Below are 21427 nucleotides of genomic sequence, written 5' to 3'. Positions count from 1 at the left end.
ATATCTTACCCCTGAGTAGGCTGAGGCCTAGAAAGAGAAGCCCTGTGCGTTCTATAAATGGTGATTTAGTGGCATGTTTGGCCGTTCCCGCTGGTTTCCTTCAACACTTGGGGTCAGTGCTCTTTCTACTGTTGAGGAAGAAGAGGCCTTGTTCTCTTGCCACTCAACTTTTGCTACTGACTCCCAGACTTCTGCAGACACTTAATTCTGTGCCACCCTCTCTACTCCCTTGGCCGTTATATCAGGCATTTGCAAACCCATAAATGTTCTCGCACAAAAGCCACTCCCTGGCCTCCAGGGCCTGGCAGAGTGGAGGGAAAAGGGACGCTAGATGCTGATTGGGTAACTGGTATTTGGAGGCCAATAGGATATATCTGGGAGTGGGAGTGTGCTAAAATTGGAGTCAGAACACTCAAATAGGAGTCCTTGATCTGTCACCTACCAATCCAACATACCATGTTGAGCATGGTATGTCTTTCTAGGCTTCCATTTTCCAATCAGGTGAATAAAATTCAGAGAAGGGCCATGAGTATCAAATTAGATAAAACAGTTATGAACACACTTATTTAAAGGGCCATAAAACAGTAGTTCATTATTAAATGAAAACTACCAAGTATTTATTAAAATGCACGTGTGTGGATTGGTATGCCTACCAGCAAGCAACAGTTATTTTTGATCTGGGGTTAGACATCATGCGACTAATTAAATTCTGCAGATAAATGAGAAAATGCTTGTGGAAGGACTTTTTAGTATGTCTAGTGCCATATAGGAGGTATGCAGAAATATAATGTTTTAAATGTAGAACCCTCAGTTTAGCCATTTTTTTTTCCTGTCTGAACTGCTCACGCTTTACCAGGGTTCTTTCCAAGTTAACCACATTCCTGTAGCAGATTTCATTTTCACAGTATTTCAGTGGAAATGCTGAAGGGCAATGAAACAGGCAGCCAAAAAGGGTAAAAGAAAGAAAAACAATTAAGAGAAGTACGATTAACCCACAAATATAATCACTTCTGAATAATTGAGAGTTAACCAAAATACAGGAGTGGTAATACATTCCTCGTCTGGAAATGTCAATTAAGTGTTCCCCAACAGCGTCCTTTTCTGCAGCAATGCCTTGAAAACAAATCCATACTCAAAGGGGGGGGGGGGTAGGATGGGGGAGAACCACCCCACAGATCTGTTAATTAAAGGAACAGGAGCAGGTTTTACCCAGTGGCTTTCTACCATTAAATTGAATTCTTTAAAAATGTGACATGAGGTGCAGTTAATGATGGGAATTCAGTGATTGAACCATAACGATCTCTCCCTGTCCTTAAACTGTGCAGACACACACAAATGTGGGGAAGGTTTCAGGTTATTGGGAAGATATATACCTGAAGCAAAATGCCACCAGCACTCAAACTGGCAGGTAGCCTTGAGGATGATGGCAAGAAAGAGAGTTTCAGAAATTACTGCATGTCCAATGAAAGAGAGCTTCATTCAGGAAACATAAGTTTCCTACCCTTACAGACTGTTGAGAATTTAAATGCTGGAAACTCAGAGATGTGTTTGTGTTTTGGAATTTTGCATTTTAAACTAAATGGATCTGGCTTTGGTAGATTTTTAAAGTCATAGAAGCCATTTAGAAACCATTCCCGAAAATGAAATTAAAAGGTGATAGGGTGAAAACTAATTCATGGGGCTTGAGAACTGCTAAAAGTAAAAGATTAAAAGTGAATCTAGAATTTTGGACCCAAAATAGATCACCAATCCTAAATTATCTGGATTCCTTCCTTCCTTCCTTCTTTTCTCTCTTTCATTCTTTCTTTAATGCGGTCCGGGCTTACTAAATAAATTCCAACTTTCTGCTCTATTTGGAGTTGTATAGATTCAGGTAATCTCTGAATAATTTCACCCTAAGTAGTAAATACACATCCACTTGTACAAATTTTTTTAATCATTTTTTAAAATCTGGAGCATAAAACATGCTTCATTATTTCTCTATGTGTCATTTTCAAATTATATGTGATGCTGAAGAATAAGACATCATTTTATATCCAAGTCTAAGGTTTATGTTGTATTGTTTACAATATGGCTATTTTGAGGTCTATGTCAGTAGATATTTACGAGATAACCTATTAATAGGAATTTTTATTGAAAATTTATGGCTCTCATATTTCCTTTTTTATTTCTTTTTTAATCTTTTTGCTGGGTCGGTTTTTTTTTGGTGTGTTTTTTAGTAACCAATTTTAAGATTTTACTTTCAAAAGTCAGAAATCATCAATTTACCCTAGATCTCCTCTTAAGAAAATATTCTCTTAATATATATTATCTTAATAACTTAAAGATAAAATAAATGATATAGACAGATTAAGCAATAGTTATTTTTTGCATAAAAACATTTCCTATATGTTTTAACTAGTCAAGTCCTGATTTTGCTTTTTATGATTTCATCTCTATTGGGGAACAAAGCCAGTTACTGTGATATTTGACTTACAATAGTGATAGCCAACAAAGTACATCCCAGATAATTTTGATTTTATTTTAATAAGGTCAGCAATAATCAGGGGAGTGGAACAAGTAGAAAATTGTTCCCAAAGGGATATTAAAAGTGGAGATAATCTAATCCTCCAAGGTATGATATGTTGACCTGGTAATTTCAGATATGATTTTATCATTCAGACTTGGGTGTCTCCTGAGACTTGCTTCAGAACAATCCGAGATGATTTTCATTGTCAGCAGCTAACACTAATAAAATTGTTTTTCCTGCAGGCTAGCGTGTTAGGAAATTAAATTTATCTAATTATACGAATTGCACTGTCGCTTTTCACATTGTAATTAAAATACATCTTGTCAGGTCCTACCTCTTTCCAGAAACTATTAGTTGACTATCTCTGTATTGTGTTTTCCCAGAGAACGGTTCAGAAAAATGCAAAATATGTTTGCCTGGCAAATAAAAACTGCCCTGTAGACAAGAGACGTCGAAACCGATGTCAGTACTGTCGATTTCAGAAGTGTCTCAGTGTTGGCATGGTTAAAGAAGGTACGGATATAATGATCTTTATTCAGCTTGCGTATACCTTTTCTATCACTGAGAAAAATGTTAATACTCATGTTGGGATGGTGAATTTTCCTAGTTGCCTTTTCTTTCCAACATTTTACTTTTATGGTGTGTATTACCATTTAAAAATAGCCGAGGACTACTTATTCTAATTTCTCAAAATCAATAGAGAGCTTGTGTACATACATCTCTGTTCTATTTAAGAAGGAGACTTTCAGGGCTAATTCATTACCAGATGTAAGTATGAGTGATTTTTATGCTGCTTGTTTCAACTCTCATTAAATCATTGTGGGGATAGAATTCCAAACTCATTGCCACTTTTAAATGGTTGGTCTCGTTAAGGATTGCTCTACTGTAATGTGTTTTGATACTTTTTGGTGATTTATGGCTCTTTATGAATATCTTTGAAGACATTTTTTTCTTTCTTTCTCGTGGCATCAGTTGTCCGTACAGACAGTCTGAAAGGGAGGAGAGGTCGGCTGCCTTCCAAACCAAAGAGCCCATTACAGCAGGAACCTTCTCAGCCCTCTCCACCTTCTCCTCCGATCTGTATGATGAACGCCCTTGTCCGAGCTTTAACAGACTCAACACCCAGAGATCTCGATTACTCCAGAGTAAGTTTTATGATGTCCTGCTTTTCGAATGAATGATCCGGTCTCTGTTCATGATACTAGTAACATGAGTTGATTGAATGACTTTGCAGCTGGCACTGGACTGAACAGTTTTCATACCTTTCCTATATTTCTCTCTTCATTTAGCAATTCTGGTGCATCCGTTGCGCCCAATCATTTTTGCCTTATTGGGTCTCTAAATGCCTTAACAAATGACTCTGACAGTGCTGCACCTGTCACACCATTGTTGCAGAATTCCTGGTGGTTGTGTCGATGAAAATCTGCACAGGTGAATTGCGGTGTGTAGGTTTCTTTCGTGGTTTAGAGGAAGGGACCAACACTTTTTCAATATTGTGATCAAACCATCTGGGTGAGCCTCAAGTTATCCCTCACCAGTTTACCCAATTGCATCAGCACTGATTGACCTGCTGCTTATTCAGGGGATTAGACCACTGATGGAGAGGAGCGAGTTCTGGCCTTGACATTGTGAGGTGTCGGGAGTCTCGGGATGGAACGCTGCCTCTGCTGTTCCCTGCCAGTGTCACCTGGCTCCTGCTCATGGCTTTCTCATCCCTACAGTGGAGATGATTATAATATTTAACCCCAGAGGGATGTTTGGAACATCAGTCACACACGAATGATGGCTTTGAAAACCGTAAATGAGTACCAGTACTGTTATTTAAGTCAACCAAAGCATACCACTATTTTTATTTCTCATAAGATGTGGTCAAATATCATCAGTTTGAACTCTGAAAATTCCCAGAAATTTGTATAACACAGAGAAGAACCATGAGAAGGAATTTTCTGAGCAAATGTATAAACATCACTGGACTCAGAAAAGCAAGCTTCTAATAAGACAGGGTCTCACCAGAGAGGGAAAGGAAGGAAAAATACCACAATTATTGGGTTATTTCTGCACGCTAGACATTGTAGTCTATTGTCTTGTCTCACCACTTAAAGAACCATGAACTGCAAGGATAGTCCCCCACTCTCTAACCCAAGAAAACTTAGAAACACAGTTTACACACAGATGAGAGAGAAGGGCCAATCCAGGGATCTCCAGTTGGTTGATCTGGCTTGGCAGCGACTACCAGATTGCCCTCTCCAGGTCTAATCAGTATTTCAGACTTCTGATGGAAGAGCTGGCAAAGAGTGTGTGTGTGTGTGTGTGTGTGTGTGTGTGTCTGCTGTGTGCCCTCCTTCTGGGCTGTAATGCTGACAGAAATGAAGGGGTGATTGGTAAACCTGCTGCGATCCTCCCTCCTTCATCCTCACTCTCATTATAGTCTGTGAAGCTTCCTCTCCACACCTAATCACAAGACTTCAAATGAGAAGCATGGCAGACCCTTAGCACCAAAGGTTGAGGACTCTTATTCTGATTACAAGTAGCATCTCTTAACTAAAGTCAAGTCTCAAATAATAGTCTAACAGAATAATGCAGTGGTTAAGGGTTTAGGCCGTGGAACCATGCAGGCCTAGAAGAAAATCCCAGCACCGTCATTTAGTAGATGCATGACCTTGAGCAACCAATGAAACCTTGTAATGCCTCAGTTGCCTCATCTGTGTTATGGAGTGATAATAATAATATCTACTTTCTGGGGTGGTCTGTGAAGAAGAGTCAATAAGATGATACTTGTCAAAGCTTTAGCACAGTGCCCTGTACATTATCTCCCTGACCAACCTTTCTTTCTTTACCATTTGTTAAATGTTTGAACTACACATGATGGGTAAGGTAGCCGTACCATTAAGGTAAGCTTTATCACCTATTTCACAGATGATGAGTTGAAAACTGGGAAAGGGTAAGGGAGTGACATGCCCAAAGTCACATAGGTGACATTTGTCAAAGAGAGAATTAGAAGCAAAGGATATTGGACCAAACACCCCAACAACCTCTGGGGACCCAGGGACCCCAAACTCTGTGTTCCTAGATACCATGCTTCACCATGTCTTTGGTTTCAACGAGAGTGGGTGCTAGAAAAGCATTCAGAAATAATGACCTCTCCTCCCTGAAGCACCTTTGGACCTCCCCACATGCAATTTGTCTGAATTCATGAAGCTGCTCCACAGTGCCTACGCCGAGCCTGTAGGACGCTCTGACGTTGTTCCAGGCATTGGAAATCACTACTGATGGTCAGTCCAGAGAACTTGGGCCCCCAGAGTGATTTTTTGGCCCTAAATTATCCAATTATTGGCCTACATGGCCTAATTAGTCATTCAGTGGCAAGCCCTCCCCAGCACTTTGAGTTGTCCCAGCTGGGAACTGTCTCCACACGGAAAAATCAATCCAGTGTGTTTGCTTGCCTCTGCACTATTCAGTGTGTTAGACTAGAGTCATCATCCTCATCAACAAACATTTATCCAATTTAATTGTTAGCTTTGTCCAAAATAGCAGATTGACCATACCAGAGTCTGGGTCACATTGATACTACCTTTTGGTGCCTTGCTCAATTTTGTAAAGCATATTTATTTTAATTGCATTGTTTTGGAATCAGGTTGAACCTCATAAGTTGGATTCTCCTGCTTTTAGATAGCTTTACAAAATTATCAAAACTTGGACCAAAATCAATTAAATTAAAAGACTTTTTAAAAATACAGTGAGTTTTCATCAAAAACTTGGATGAAGGCATAGAAGGCATGCTGATCACATTTGCAGATGACAGAAATCTGGGAGGGATCGCTAATATGATGGATGTCAGTATCAACATTCAGAGTGATTTCGACAGGTTGGAACAAGATGGGCTGAAGCCATCACGAAGAAAGTTAACAAAAATAAATGTGAAGCTCAGCATTTAGAATTTCAAAACATGGGAGAGCCTTGGCCCATCAGTAGTTCTTGTTAAGAAGATCTTGGGACTTTATTCCATACACTCTCAATATGAACCAACAAAACTTATGTGTGATGGAAGGAAGGGATGCTGAATTACCTTGGGTTGCTGTTGTAGAAATGCAGGACCAGAATCAAGTTGGGAGTGGACACATGGGCTCTGTTCTGTGAGACCACACTTCAAGGGTTAAGTCCATTCCCAAAATGGAGTTTAAGAGGGACGTGGAGACACACCATTTATGGAAACCTGTAAGGGATGATTGGAGGAAACGAAAATATCTAGACAGAAAGTGAGAAGGTTTGGCAGGATTAGGTTACTCTTTTACCCTGTGGAAAGAGGACTGCTGCTCCCAAGGGCAGATCTAGAAGCAGCAGCAGCGGGGGGAGGGGGTGCGTCCAGCTCATTCTGAAGATAAGGATGAGCTCTCTTAGCTACAAGAGTTACTGTGGAAGCATGAGCTCATCAACACATGAAGTAAATAAGGAGAACACATAACAGGATTTCTCACAGGCAGAGAAGTTATTTTGAATATTGAATTCCTTCCAACTCTAAGATTTTATGATGGTGGGGTTTACCTTATTATTTCTAAATGCAAGTAATTTTATATTTATATGATTTTAGATATATATGTGAATGTGTATGTGAATATATGTTAAGAAACTTGTTTTTTAACAAGATTGAACTTGCTTTGTTCTCTAAAAAACATTACCATAAAATGAATGAAGCAAAATGAATTTATTGAGTGCCTACTTTGAGCTAGGCAACATCACATATGTTCTTAACATAATTTCACTTAAGCCACAGCTTTATGTGCTGTAATTCATTGTTTCCGTCATTTTTTTAAAGAATGTCATTCATTGAAATTCAGTTTTCATAATATCTTCTCCTGATATGTATTCAAATGTATAGAACTGCAGGTGACTTTGAGATCATCTCATCCAACCACCTTATTTTCAGAGGAGTAAATAGAAGCTTCCAGAGCCTAAGGGTCTTGCCCAAGATCAGGGGCAGAGCTAGAGCTAGATCTGAATCTCATCACTCAAGGTATTAAGTTCCTATTTCACCATACTGCCTTGTCTCTGTAATGAAAATTTACTAGTTTTTTTTTTTTTTTAATGAAGCTTTACTAGGTTTTTAAAAATTACAATAATAGTAATATATACCCATTGGTTTTTTTAAAAAAGGCAAACCATTTAGAAGAGGACGAAGTGAAAAATGAAATTCTCCTCTTCATTTATTCCTGACTAATCCCACTCTTCAGTGGTAACAAATGTTAACATTCTAATGTGTGTCCATAGTTTATTACATTTTAAATAAGAATTTGCCCTGTCGGATTTGGGTCAGACAGTTGATTTGACCAAGACAATTTGTTGACAATGCCAGTTTCTCCCTTGAATTGGGCAAGTGGAGAAATGAGACAATGTTTGCCAAATAGGTATGTTCCAACCTTGCTCCAGCGTGTATGTCTCTAAGGTCGCGAGTGAGTGGTTTTCCCTGATTGTGGGAAAGGGAGGTGGAGCAGTTGGGTTCCAAGTCACAGAGGGAATTCATGCATGTGTGAGAGGCCAGAAAGAGAGCTTCTCGCTCTGGGAAGTGTTCCTGGCTCTGGGACCTTCACTTCTCCTTTGGGCCAAACTTCTCTCCTTCAAAAGTGAGCTCGGATCATTGTATATCAGTGCAGTCAAAACATGTCACATTTGATTTGTTTCTTCTCAAAATGTAGCTGTTCTCTGCCCCACAGTTGCTTTTAATTTAGCAATACAAGTATATATAGATATGGGGTTTGGTTTTGGGGCCTGCATTATTACTAATGAGAAAATATACTTAACGTTCTCATTAGTTGGTCATTTCAAGTATTCTTCAGCAAATTGGGATGTTTCTCGGTAATTGGTGTCACTTAGGGTAGTAACAGACTCCAAAAACAAGAGATGTCGCTCGGATAAAACCAGGCACCAGCAAATGGCATTTAAATATGTTAACAAGATTTCAGGCCAGTCCCTGTGCCACAGCGGGCCTCAGCTGCCTTGTCTGAATGGTGAGGAGATCGGACTAAATGCCCCGCCATGATCCCTCCCAGGCTTCTCCTTCTGGACCCTCTGACTGTTAGCCCTGCTCTAATTCTGCTACCGGTTGAGCTCAGCATTTCCCGGAGTGTGGTGCCCAGGAAGATCCAGGGTGTTTGCTTAAAAATTCAGATTCCTGGGCCACACCCAGACCTACTGAATCAGAACTGGGACAGGGGGGACGAAGCAGACAGGAATCTGCATTTTAACAAGCGCCTTGGGTGACTCGTTGCCGCACTAAGGTTTGAGAACCACCAGTATAGTTTAATAAAAACAATCCAGTTTTACCTCTAATCTTATGTTTCCCAGCTTTTTTTTGAGACTAGAGGGAATGAGGGATAGACATATAAATTTTCAGAAAGTAAATAAATATAAAGTCGTATAATAAATAATTACGGATTGGGCTCTTGGGTGTCAGGTACTGTTCTATAGCAATGAGCACATTGAAGAGAATCCCCTGCCTACAGCTGACATAGCCTGAAGGAGAGAGAAAGTAAGCAAAGGTATCACTGTAGTGACGCCATTAGTGGGAGAAGAAGAGGGTTTTCTGTTTCTTTTGTTTTTTAGCAGGGAAGGGGGTTAGAAAAGAAAGATGGCGGTGGGGCGGGTGTTGGGGGGGGACATACTTGTTGCCAATTTTTTTTAAGCGTCACTTTTTAAAAGTGTAAAAACCTAGGAATATGTCTGCACAGTTGGCTCATGTAATGATCACATCTAAAATGTATAAAGAAATAGAAAGACCCAAGGGAAAGTAACATTCTGAAGGGAGATAAAGGTTCTTAGGACATTCTACATATTCAGCCTGGACTAGCAGTGAGGTGGAGCAAATACCAGATTCCGTTTTGCTCTGAAAACCTCACATTACCCTTGTGCCGGGGCTGGCGTTCCCGGAGGCTCTCACTTAATTCGCATTCGAACAATTTATTTTAGGCCTTTAGGGTTGTTGTTGCAGTCTGACCTGCCCAGCCCTAGTATGGTCATATGCAGAATGGAGAGTTGCTTCAGCTTGAGATTCTCACTCTAGGTCATTCGGAGAAACTTCCATCAGACAGCGATAGCCTCTTCTAAATGGTTAGTAAATGTCATACGGTGTCTCTGACCAGAGGTAAAGCAAATTTTAGATGGATCGATTATTCACACAGGCTGAAATAAAAAACCTAAACAGGAAAAAAGATTTATTTTTTTTTAAAGTCTTTCTCAATTTGACCTAAATTCGATGGGAATGATCAATAAATGAACATTTCTAGATTTTCTCTGGTGAACCCCAAAATTGCCTAGCCCAGAAACAGAGTGATGTAGGGAGCCCAGAAGCTGAGAATGGGGATCAGATTCTTCCACCTGCAAATTCCAGTCTTCCTTGGCAACGTTTTATAAAAAACTTCTAGGCCAGGTAAGAAAGGATCCAAAATGTTTTGTTCTGTTCCTTTAAATCTTACGTTCAACAAAGGGGACCTTTGGTTTGTTTTTTCCTCTAGCATTGGGTGCTGACCCACCAGTCAACCCCAAGTTACTGGTGGCTCAGGCTGAATCCAGTTTGTCCCCCAAATTCCAGACCGTGGGCCAGAATCACTGCAGGTGAAACCCAGAGGGTCTGGCTGGAGTCCGGCGTGCCAGGCCTGCTGGCTTTTCTCCTTGCTGAACTCCATCGGAGACAATTGCACAAACATAGTAGGCAGGGTCTGCACCTCCCTGTGTGCAGGACGCATGAAATGTGAGCCCAGCAGGGATGAGGCCTGCAGAGAATGCTGGATGGAAGCTAAGCACTCCAGAGGATTCTGAGCAGAGAGATTACTGATTGTGAGCCATGGTTTCAGGGAGGTCAGTGCAGGAGTTCGCTATTAGGTCCTATTCCCAGGGACAAGTTTACAACCTTTGGTCTTTTTCCTCTCCATTTAACACACTATTTTAAGACAAAATAATGCTAAATCAGTGCCAAATTCTAGGCAGTAACACCATAGCTGGTATGATTAACAACATTTAGAATCATCAAATTCAAGAGCCATCACATGGAACATTCGCCAGGATAGTTGATAGTCTGGGCCATAAAAATGCACCCTAACAAATTTAAAAGAATGAAAACAGACAATGTGTGCTATCAAACTGCAATGTAACTAAACTAGAAATCAATAGCAGACAGCTGAATGCAGAGAGCCAGAAGATATCTTAAAAATCAAGTAGCCCGGTCACTTCCTTCTCCAGAGAAGTTAAGTAACTTGGCTAGGGCTGCAGAGCAAGTCAATGCCGGAGCCTGGAGGAGGACCCCATGACCTACTGCCTGGTCCAAAATTCTTTTCTCTACTCCAGATAGCACGCGGGAGTTTCACATGTAGTACTATCAGCTTTCTAATGGGGGTTCTGCTCTAATCCCCACTTTACAGAGGAGAAAACCGAGGCTCAGAAAAGTGAAGTAATTTATCCCAGGTAACTACAGGCAGAGCTGCATTCTTTCACAAATTAGGGGCCTAGACAAATCTAGGATTAAAGCATCTGGGCCCCTTGTCTGATGGTGTCTTTTGGTATTTCATGATGCCTCTTGGGGAAGCACAAAGGGGAAAAAGAGAGAGAGACCCAGTTAAGGCAAGTACCTCATTCCTCCTAAGTGTTTCCTTAGTCAGCTCCTGGCGCTTCTTGGCTGTTCCTCCGGCAGCCAGGTTAGGGCATTGTGACAAACCGAAGCACTCCCCTGACTGTTTTTTCACTGAGCAATATTCAACAACTTATTGGGGGTCAGTTATGTGCGGTCACTGTGCTGTTGACAAAACATGGGACCAAATACACACGCAGATACCTCCGATGAGAGCAAAGCAAAAACGCTATTTAAAACTATCCCACAGGCTACCAGCTAGGAATATCAGACATATTAACAGCCAGGGAGTGTAGAAGGGGGAGTCACGGTGCCATGTTTAAGTCTTGGCTGGACCACTATTGGTTGTGTACCTTGGGAAAGTCTTCACCTCCCTGAGTGCCCCTGAGCCTCATTTTTCTCACCTGTAAAATACGGATTAAAATCCATACCCCGCAGGAACTAAGACAAAGGACACAAACATACATAAGGCTGCATGAGGGCGAAGAAAATGATGTGCGTACTTCCATGAGTATTTCTGCCGATCTGTTGTGCTTCTGTTGTTGTTTGACCCTTGATTACTATCTTGCTCTATCAATCTTCCTGCCCAGAGCAGCAAAGACATTTTCCTCCAGTGACTCAAACAAAACCCTGAGTCTACCAGGATATCCAAAAGCTGGACAAGGACTGTATTCCTACTTGTACCTTTCTTCTCCTGGGATCCTTTAAATCAGTGCCGTCCTGTAGAATATTCTACAGTGATCAAAATATTCCACGTGACATATGGCTTTAGAGCACTAGAAATACGGCCAATGCAACTGAGAAACTGGGGTTTTTATTTCGTTTTTCATGAATTTAAGTAGCCATAAGTCCTGAGTCTGATAGCACATGACTGCTTGGGCCCTGCTAAGGAGACACCCCCCTCCTCTGGCCTGGTTTGTTTTATCTTAAAGAAATCCACCTGCAACAAGCAAAAATCATTCTCTTCTCCTATTGGTTAATTCTGTGGTTCCTGGAATCCAGTGTGCATGAGAATCAGCTGGAGGTCTCCATAAAACAGTCTCTCCTAGTCTCAGAGTTTCTGCTTCTATAGGTCTGGGTCGGGACCCAAGATGTTCCTTTCCGGCACATTCCCAGGTGTTGCTGGTGCTGCTGGCCCAGGGACTACACTTTGAGAACTGTGACTGAATCAGCATCCCAGAGACAGCTATGCTTTGGTGGAATCAGTAGACCCTGGAGGCCTGTTGGACACAGACCTCAGGGGTAATGATTCTCCTTAACAGCTCTTTGGAATCACCTGGGGGGCCTTTGAAATTCCTGATGACCAGTCCCCACCCAGACCTGTTAAATTCAAATCTCCATGCAGATGAGCTAGACAAGGTGTTTTGTAGAACTTGATTTCAGTCTTACATCAGGATGGAAAACCACTGCACTAATGGATGTCACCAGGTTTCTTTTGTCTGTTAAGATATAACACAATGTGGGTGCCTGGGTGGCTCAGTCTTAAGCGTCTGCCTTCGGCTCAGGCCATGATCCCAGGGTCCTGGGATCGAGCTCCGCATCGGGCTCCCTGCTTAGCAGGAAGCCTGCTTCTCCCGCTCACACTACCCCTGCTTGTGTTCCCTCTCTCACTGTGTCTCTCTCTGTGAAATGAATAAATAAAAATCTTAAAAACAACAACAACAAAAAAGAGGTAACATAATTTGCTCTGCTTACATTGTGAGAATCAGATGAGACTAAATACAAAAAAAAAGAAAAAAATGTTTTACAACCATGGGACCTAAAAATGAGGTTTTAGGCTGTGACTGTCTTGGAAAAGCTAATTTGCGAATGGTGCTGCCGCCCCAATGGACCTGCGCTAACGCAGCTCTCTGTGGTTTGCCTTCTAGTACTGTCCGGCTGAACAGGCTGCGGCAGGCACGGATGCCGAGCACGTGCAACAGTTCTACAACCTCCTGACAGCCTCCATCGATGTGTCCAGAAGCTGGGCAGAAAAGATCCCCGGATTTACTGATCTCCCCAAAGAAGATCAGACGTTACTTATAGAATCAGCCTTTTTGGAGCTGTTTGTTCTCAGACTTTCCATCAGGTAATTACTATGATTTTATTTTATTTTTAAGTTCTCCCCTTGCTTTGGAGAAGTTGGAAACCTGCTGGGTTTCTAACGGAGTCGTCGGTAAAGTTTGCTCAGGAAGGAAATAGGAAAGATGGTCAGGCATGAATGAAATTAGGCTGTGGGTGAGAGCACTTGCCTGGGAGCCAGGACTCCTGGGTTCTAGTCTCAGTTCCAAAATGGACTTGCTCTAGGACCCTGAGCTGGTCCCTGGCCTCCCCTGATACTCACTTTGCTTTGTGCTATGAGGAGGTCAGATCTGTTGATCTCTGAAGCCCATGGCAGTTCCAACATTCTATGATTCTAGGAAGATTCTCTCATGGTGCATAAGGCATTTCCTGGCAGGCAGTAATTTGTTTTGAGCTTTGCATTTACCTCATGGGTTTCTATTTAACAAGGGGCTGTTCGAGTACACCAGATGGGGCTCTAAAGAGTTCCCACAGCTTCTCAACCCCACATGTTTACTCCAAGAGAATAGCTTTTGGATCAAAAGACTTGGTCCAACCTATCCTACTCAGTGACACCAAAGACAAAGAGGGGGTGATTTTCGAAAAAGCTGGAACCTGGGATCTGAGCTTCTCTCTAAGCTTTTCATATCTAAGTGTTACCAGAAACTCTTGTGCAAAGTGCAGATTCCCAGGCCTCATTCTCAGCTCTTTTGGTTTGGAGCTACTTTGGAAGAAGTCCAGAAATCTGCATTTTTAACTCATGCTCCAGTGATTCTGATGCCAGTGGCCTGAGGTCCGTGTTTTAAACTCTGAGGCTGAATCCTTCTGTCTTTTGCATGCCTCTGGGGCAGGAGAGACAGAGGTGGAGTTCCATTTAGGAGGGTCAGTCATTAGCATAATGATAGCCAATCTCATGTCCACAGAAGGCAAGCCAGCAACAGGACCGTCCTCTGTTGGGCAGGCAGCAACGGATTAAGTAAGGGATAAATTGCTTGCCGGCAGGTGCCATGTATGTACTATTCACCAAATTTTTTCCAGTGCCTGGCTCCAGGAATGGCATATACCTGGGGCTAAGGACATAATTGCTAAGGGAATGAATGAATAAAGCTACTCATCCAAGAAGCCCAAATCAAGAGATATTAACTTGTTAATGTAATAGGCTGAAAGAGAAATATGTAGCAAGAGACTGGAAAATTAAAGGAAAAGTAAGATTCAAGTAAGGACCATAGAGAAGTCAGAATTTATTACACTTAATACTCATTGAGCTCCTCTTCGGTACCAGGCCCTGTGCGTGGGCTTTCAAATACCTTATTGAGTTCTCACAACAATGGCAGGAGGTAGTAATCAGAATTTCCTTTTTTATAGATAAGGAAAGGGAGAGATGAAAGGCCTGCTCCCAGGTCCATGGCTAAGTGGTGACGTCTAGGTGTTCCAGAGCATAGTGATGGGCATAATATAAACTATCAGACCAATTTAGAAACAGCCCTCCGCAGCCCCACTGTTAAAAAGACAGAAGGAGACTTCCAACAACGATTACTTGGGACTTTGGGTCACTTTTAATTTCTGGGATTGACTTCTGGCAATTGCAAGGACTTGGTGTTTTTAGAGTCTGCACAGTGGAATTGTAGTGTCTAGGCTCAGGTCTTATCAGTTTTTGACATTTAAGAATAAAAGGGAGAAGTCCTGGCCAAGGAGCCCTGAAGGGAACAGCCTCACGTTCACTACAGAGAGAGGCGGCGCCTGGGGCTTCACATCCATCCTCCCCGAGTGCCTTCTCCTCCCTGTCCCATCCCTCAGGGGACAGCACCTGATTCGAGTAATAACAAAGCAGGGGCTCCACCGCCTGCTACCCAGGACTGCCCTTCACCCAGAAAGTTCACGCAGACAAGTGGCAGTGGAGGTTGATCCCAGGAGTACAGTCTTGTCCATCGAGAATATCTGGGAAGGTTGCACAGCACCATGCCGGGGGCTTCTGAATGCTGCCTCATGGCTGTTTAGGTGCCTTTGTGTTCTGATGTTGGACCGACTGAGCGCATGTTTGATGTGTCTCCATCTCCCACCCACCCCCACAACTTTGTCTTGTAGGTCAAACACTGCTGAAGATAAGTTTGTGTTCTGCAATGGACTTGTCCTGCATCGACTTCAGTGCCTTCGTGGATTTGGGGAGTGGCTCGACTCCATTAAAGACTTTTCCTTAAGTTTGCAGAGCCTGAACCTTGATATCCAAGCCTTAGCATGCCTGTCAGCACTGAGCATGATCACAGGTAAGTGCCACCCTGCTCACCGAGGTGCCTGTGTCCCCCTTCCTCTCCTTCCCTACGTTAATGGTGGATTCCGGCGTTGGCGGTCACACACACACAACCAGAAAATTGGGGAAATGACTGCCACTTAGAACCAGCCTTGGCTTGCGGCAACTAAAACCAACACGTTGCCACATCCCTATGGAAATGAGTGTTGAGTCCAGCAAGTGAGTCAACAAGTGTTCACTGATCTTGGCCCTCTGCTCACGTCGGTGGGTTTTCAGAGATGAAGGCACGCATCCCTGGAGGAGCTAGAATGTGCACACGAATGCATGGGAGACAGGGTGCTGTGCCAGGGCAGGCTGTGGGCATGGGTACAAAGTGCCGAGTCATCAAAGGTGGTGTGCTTCTCTAAAGAGGTAACATGTTACAAACGTGAATGGTCCTTGATAAAAGCACAGGGTATCTCCAGGCTAAAATGGAAGGACTGAGAATTCTGGGGATACATAAAAATTTGCTAAACCCATTAAATTTCTCTAATTTGTCATAAGTTTTAAGAAGGAAATGAGCAAAAAAGATAGAGTGCTGGAAAGGGAGCCGGGCCTGGCTGGGAAGTGTGGGGCGAGGCACGAAGAGCCTTTTGTACATCAGTGAGGAGGTCCGAGGTCATTCAGGGAGTAATGGGGATCCATGGGAAGTGTTGACCTGGGGAGCAAGCCAGGCTTGCATTTTAGACAGAGCTACCCTAACAGCTGGTTTTGAGCACCAGCAAGAGGGAAAGGGCCAGTCCGGGTATAGGAGCTGTGGGGTTAGAGGAGAGCTACTGAGGTTTACATCTTTGTGTATTTGTTTTCCTCATTAAGTAGAAATTAATAGATGCCGATGAGCCTGGGACACGTGAGTGCCAGACTGTCCCCTCCTGGAGATACTGGGCAGCTCAGAGCAGAGAACACAGGGAAGAAATTAGGAGATGGTGCTGTGGGTCCCGTCTCTGCCTCCAGCCTGCTGTGTGCCCTACGGTTACAGCTTCCCGGCCCACTGCCCTCTGTGGGGAGGTTTGCTCAGGGAGCTTGGTATAGCAGAAGCAGCATGGACTATGGAATCCGGCACCCCCACACTGTAATCTGGGGCCCTGTATTCAATAAGCATGTGCTATTCAGTAATGCATTTCATTTCTCCAGACTGCAATCTGTAAAATGGGGATAACAGCCCCTGTTCTAGGAGATAGCAGTAAGGATTTCAGGAAAAAGGTTTGTGATGTAGCCAGACTGGATTCGGACTAGGCGTTCATTCCACCTGTATTCCACCCTGGAATGACGGTGACAGGGATCCCCTCAAGGTTGGCCTATGCCTGCCCCTTCCCCTTGAAAACCCTAGGGAGTCCAAAATCGAACTCGGTGCCATGAGGAAGCTGGTGGTGGCTTTAGGAGGCGTTACGTTTGGTGAACTTCTCCTCGGCTGCTTGAGAGGCTCCAAGGACGACACAAGTATTGAGAAAATGAAGCTGCACTCGCCCGGCACTCAGGCATGGGGGGCCCCGTCCTTCCCGGGGTAGTCCTGGTCCCTGCCCTTGATCTTGGCAGCCTGTGCAGAGCTATCCTAGGTGCTGTGGGAAATGCCCACAGGAAAAATAAGCTCCTCTTCTCTCTTTTCCGCACATTGCAGTGCTTTGTGATTTGCTGGTTGGGAGGGGGTTTGAAACGTATGAAAGCATCAGGAAAGGGCAGGAAAGGGGACGTCCGGAAAGCATTAGTGTGCGTTGTTCCAGATCTTCGTTTCCAATGGACTGTGGCCTCCCAGGAAATCCTGACTTTGGAATAAGCTCCGTTGATGGTCCCAGGTGATGGTGGGGCTCTGATCAGCTGGGCTCCTGGCATCAGAAAACTCATCCCCAAATTATCTGCTCCTAAACCACAGGGAAGAATCATGAAAAGGAAACAGGCTGTTAGAAGTTTAGCCAATCTCTTTTCCAGGGAAATTATTAAGAACCTGGGCAGTATTAAAAGTTAGCACACACGTCGTAGCTTTTGTTTTCTACTTCTTTTTATCTGCCTCTTCCACCTGTCTCTAGGCCTCCTTGTGAAAAACTTGGTGGTGAGGTGGGGCAGGAAATGGTTTGTTTCAGATCACTCCCATGCCTCACAGTTGTGGTTATCAAATGTTTTTTAAGTCACCAGTTTATCTGCCCTAACTGTTTTCTTTCACCTGTTCCCCATCCCTGACATGGGAGCAACAGAAATGCTTTGCTTCTGATGGGATCCTGGTGAGATGAAGTCTGGCAACAGTTCATTATGTTTCATACATAAGAAGACCCCCCCCCCAAGCAGCAAGTTAGTGTGGAATTACTATTTTATAAGTATCCATTCATTAACTAAATATCGAGGGCCTACCATATGCCAGGGCTGGGGTCAGTCTCTCAGGATGCAAAGATAAGCCATGCATCAATTCTACTATTAGAAAGGGTAGAACCTTCTAGAAAGTCATGTGTGATTAGGGATGCAATGAACTTAATGTGTGACAGTTAGTGTCCAGGTCCTTAAAAGAAATAGATTTGGTGCAGGGGAAGTCCAGATTACTGTTCACTTTTTTTGGGCAGAGAAAGGTGGAGGCACTGGTCATGTATGGCTTCCCAAGGAGGTAGGGTGTAGCCACGAGAAGATGCAGAGGAAGGACATTCCAGATCAAGAAAATAGCATCACAAAGGCTTCAGCACCTTTGGGGAGAAACAAGTAAGCGGTGTTGCGTTACACCTGTGTTGAAACCCAAACCCACATCTAATCTGGCTAGAAAGAAGAACCAAAAGAGTGCAGGCTATCGTACTTGAAGAGTGTCGATCCTGTGGTGAGCATGAGACAGAAGACATCATGTCCACAATGGGTCCTGGGGTCTCTGCTTCTGGTGGTGAAAGCCACACTTTGGGGGAATTTAAAGGATTTTCAGGGAAAAGATTGATTCTATATGATATTTATCTTATGACGATCGAGCATCCGAGTAAAATGTCTTTCCTATGCAGTAAAAAGGGAAACAAGATCGGAAAGGCCATTTTAGACCAGATGGTGGGGAGGGAATCTTGAGTGCCCAAATGTCATTTGGCATCATTACACTAAAAGAATGTTCTCCATGGCTTTCTTTGCCCGCTCCGATCTTCTGTCAAGTGAGAACAGAACTCCTTTCTCTTATGCCTAGAGTCTTTTTCTTGGTCTTATTAGAACATGAATTCTAAGATTGGAGAGCAGGGAGAGAGGTTGAAGCAGGGACAGAAAGCAATGAACAGTGACAGAAGGACCAGGCAGGTGGCTGATCTTGCCATACCCTCTACCCCGCTCATTCTACATGGTTACCTGGTTACCCTGTTTTTATATCATGTATAGCCATCAGAGGCATTGCAAAGAAAATGAAGTGTAAAACTTTGGCAATATCATTTTTTTAAAAAAGGGTGGGGATTGTCTTGGAATTTAGAAATTGGAGATCTGAGTTCAAGTCTTCACTGCTAATTCCTAGCTGTGCAGTCTTGGGCTAGTTTCTTACACACACTCCCCTCTTTCTCTCTCTCTTTTTTCTTTATACTCTCTGAATCTCAGTTTTCTTATTTTTCACAGGCATACTTGCTTCTACTCGTAGGTTTCCTATAAAGATTAAATGAGCTAATGTGTACTTCGAAGAGAAAAAATATTAGACCAATCTTTATTATTATTATGTTAAATTCTGTTTTCTTACCTCTGGGAAGAGCTGGCTATTCTCCTGAGAATCCATAACAATTTCCTGTATCCTTACAATTGCACATACACATTATATTAAGTAATTTATTTGTGTCTCTTCTTCTGTAAGTAGACTGTGGGTTTCTTGAAGGACAGGGAGAGTCTTATTCATCTTTATAATTACCTTGATATTTAAGTGTCTGGCACATAGCAAACATTGGTTAAATGAATGGGTTCATTGTAAATTGCAGAAAGCGTCCCATATTAGGAAAATTAATTATTTTTAACCTACCACTTTGTTATTAGAAAATAGTCTGAATTCCTGAGGACTACCATATTTCAATTCAGATTAATTCAGTAATATTTATTGAGCATCTGCTATGCACCAGACACACAATCCCTCATCCTCAAAGAGTTTGTGGTTTCCTTGGGGAGACAGACATGTACTCTAATAGCCCAAAGACAGACAGACTGGAAAGCAGTATTATAGCCTAAGCATAGACTGCTGACCAGCTTGTGGCTTCCTCATGAGCACGGGCTCCGTGTCTCTGGGGACTGGCCTCCAGTAAAGGATGTTATGTATGCAGTGAGAAGTAGCAGTGAGATGACTTCCCCAAGAAAGAAGTGGAGCTCAGAGCGGAGCAGGAAGGTCCTGTTTGTTGGTTGGTGTTAGCGCTCCTTTGTGGCTGGAACTGGATGACAGTTGTCTCTGAGTTGGCCTGTACCCTGAGACCTGCTCAGAAAGCGAAGGAATTGCATGTCATTATTGGGTCTTCTGACGGCTACCATTACCCTATCCTCATTCCCTGCTGCTTGCCAGAAGGAAGAGAATTAGTTTCTTGTATGTGCCCAAGAGACAGAACTGGGAACTGTAAAATCATAAACATAAAACATAAAGAAAAACTTTGTAATAGAACTATTTGATACTGGGACAAGTGGCTTTGAGGAGTTCGATTTATGGAGACTGGACGAACGCTGGGTACAGACAGGCTCAGGCATCTCACTGGGACCAGGCTTCCCCAGTGTTTGTGGGCATGAACTCCCTAAGCATCTTGTTAAACTGCACATTCTGATGAGGCTGGTTCAGGACAGGGTCTAAGATTCTGCATTTCTAGCAAGCTGCCAGGTGATGTTGATGTGGCTACTGTAGGGACCACACTTGAGTAGCAAGGGGCAATGAAAGCTATTGGTAATTAGGATTCTAGGAAATTAATAATAACCACCATTTAAAAATACCCAGTGCCAGGCAGTGTGCCAAGGGCTTTACATGTGCTCTTTGGTTTCATGTCGTTTATTAAGTAGATTTGGAAGGACCTGGGATGGATTACAGCAGAGATGGGCAGCAGAGGGACCAGCCAGGAGCTGGTTGGAAACAATGTAGGTCATAGTTACAGAAGTCCTAGCCCAGAGGCAGTGAGATTGAGAGGAGGAGCTAAATGCAAGGCACATCACAGAGATGATAATCAGAGTTTTTGCGATGGATTAACTAACTATGATGGTCAGTGGGGAGGAGTCATTAGACATGGTTATGAGAGCAGTGGGGAGGTCCGCGAAATCCTTCATAGGTAAACTCAGAGAAGTAGCTGATTTGAAGAGGATGTTAATGAGTTGAGTTCTTAGACATAGAGGATACTTGCTAATAATTTTTAAGTACTTAACTCTATGCTGCCATTGTCCCAGACACTTCACATGTGTTAATTCATTTAAGTCTCACTACAACTCAAGGGGTAGCTATCCTTATCAGCCCTATTTTACAAATGTGGAAACAGACCCAAAGTAGCCAGGCTCATAAGTGGCAGAGCCAGGTTCTCCCTCTGGGAAATCTGGCTCCAAAGCTTCCAATGGGGTAGGTTTTAGAGTTTGTGAAGTTCTTTACCGTTGTGCCCTGCTCATTAACTCCCAACTTGTCTATTTATTCTGAGCAACCCACATGTTTAGTATCAGTTCATCGTATTTTACAGGTCATTGTTCCTCCATATATATATTCATTGAACAGATAGTTATTGGTGTCTCCTTTGTAGTATGTATATACATAGTAGTGCTGCATGTATAAGAGTGGGCAAACACAGCCCATACCCCCATGGAGCTTACACTTAATGGAGGAGGCGGACGAGAGTCAGACAGTTGAGTTTTTAGACAGTTGAGTTTTTAGACATAGAGAATACTTGCTAATAATTTTATTACAGGGCGATATCTGATTTCGCCCTTTTATATCCTTCAGAAGGAAAAAAAATAGAACACTGTAGGAGAACATGATCTAAACTAGAGCAAAAAGGAAGGTCCCCTTGAAGAAATACTTGATTTGCAATCTACAGGATAAGTAGAT

The 21427-nt window shown here is 42.9% G+C and overlaps 1 protein-coding gene across 1 annotated transcript in view; it reads left to right on the top strand.

The window, feature by feature from the left end:
* Positions 1-21427, top strand: part of NR4A3 (nuclear receptor subfamily 4 group A member 3) — a 38089-nt gene that overhangs the window by 8024 nt on the left and 8638 nt on the right. The window contains exons 4-7 of the mRNA XM_059142627.1: positions 2893-3022; positions 3482-3654; positions 12992-13191; positions 15249-15427. Of these exons, the coding sequence (XP_058998610.1) occupies positions 2893-3022; positions 3482-3654; positions 12992-13191; positions 15249-15427 (682 nt within the window). The remainder of the gene's footprint in view (positions 1-2892; positions 3023-3481; positions 3655-12991; positions 13192-15248; positions 15428-21427) is intronic.

Source organism: Mustela lutreola, chromosome 12, assembly GCF_030435805.1.
Source record: "Mustela lutreola isolate mMusLut2 chromosome 12, mMusLut2.pri, whole genome shotgun sequence".
Taxonomy (NCBI): Eukaryota; Metazoa; Chordata; class Mammalia; order Carnivora; family Mustelidae; genus Mustela; species Mustela lutreola.
This window is presented reverse-complemented; position numbering and strand designations above follow the sequence as displayed.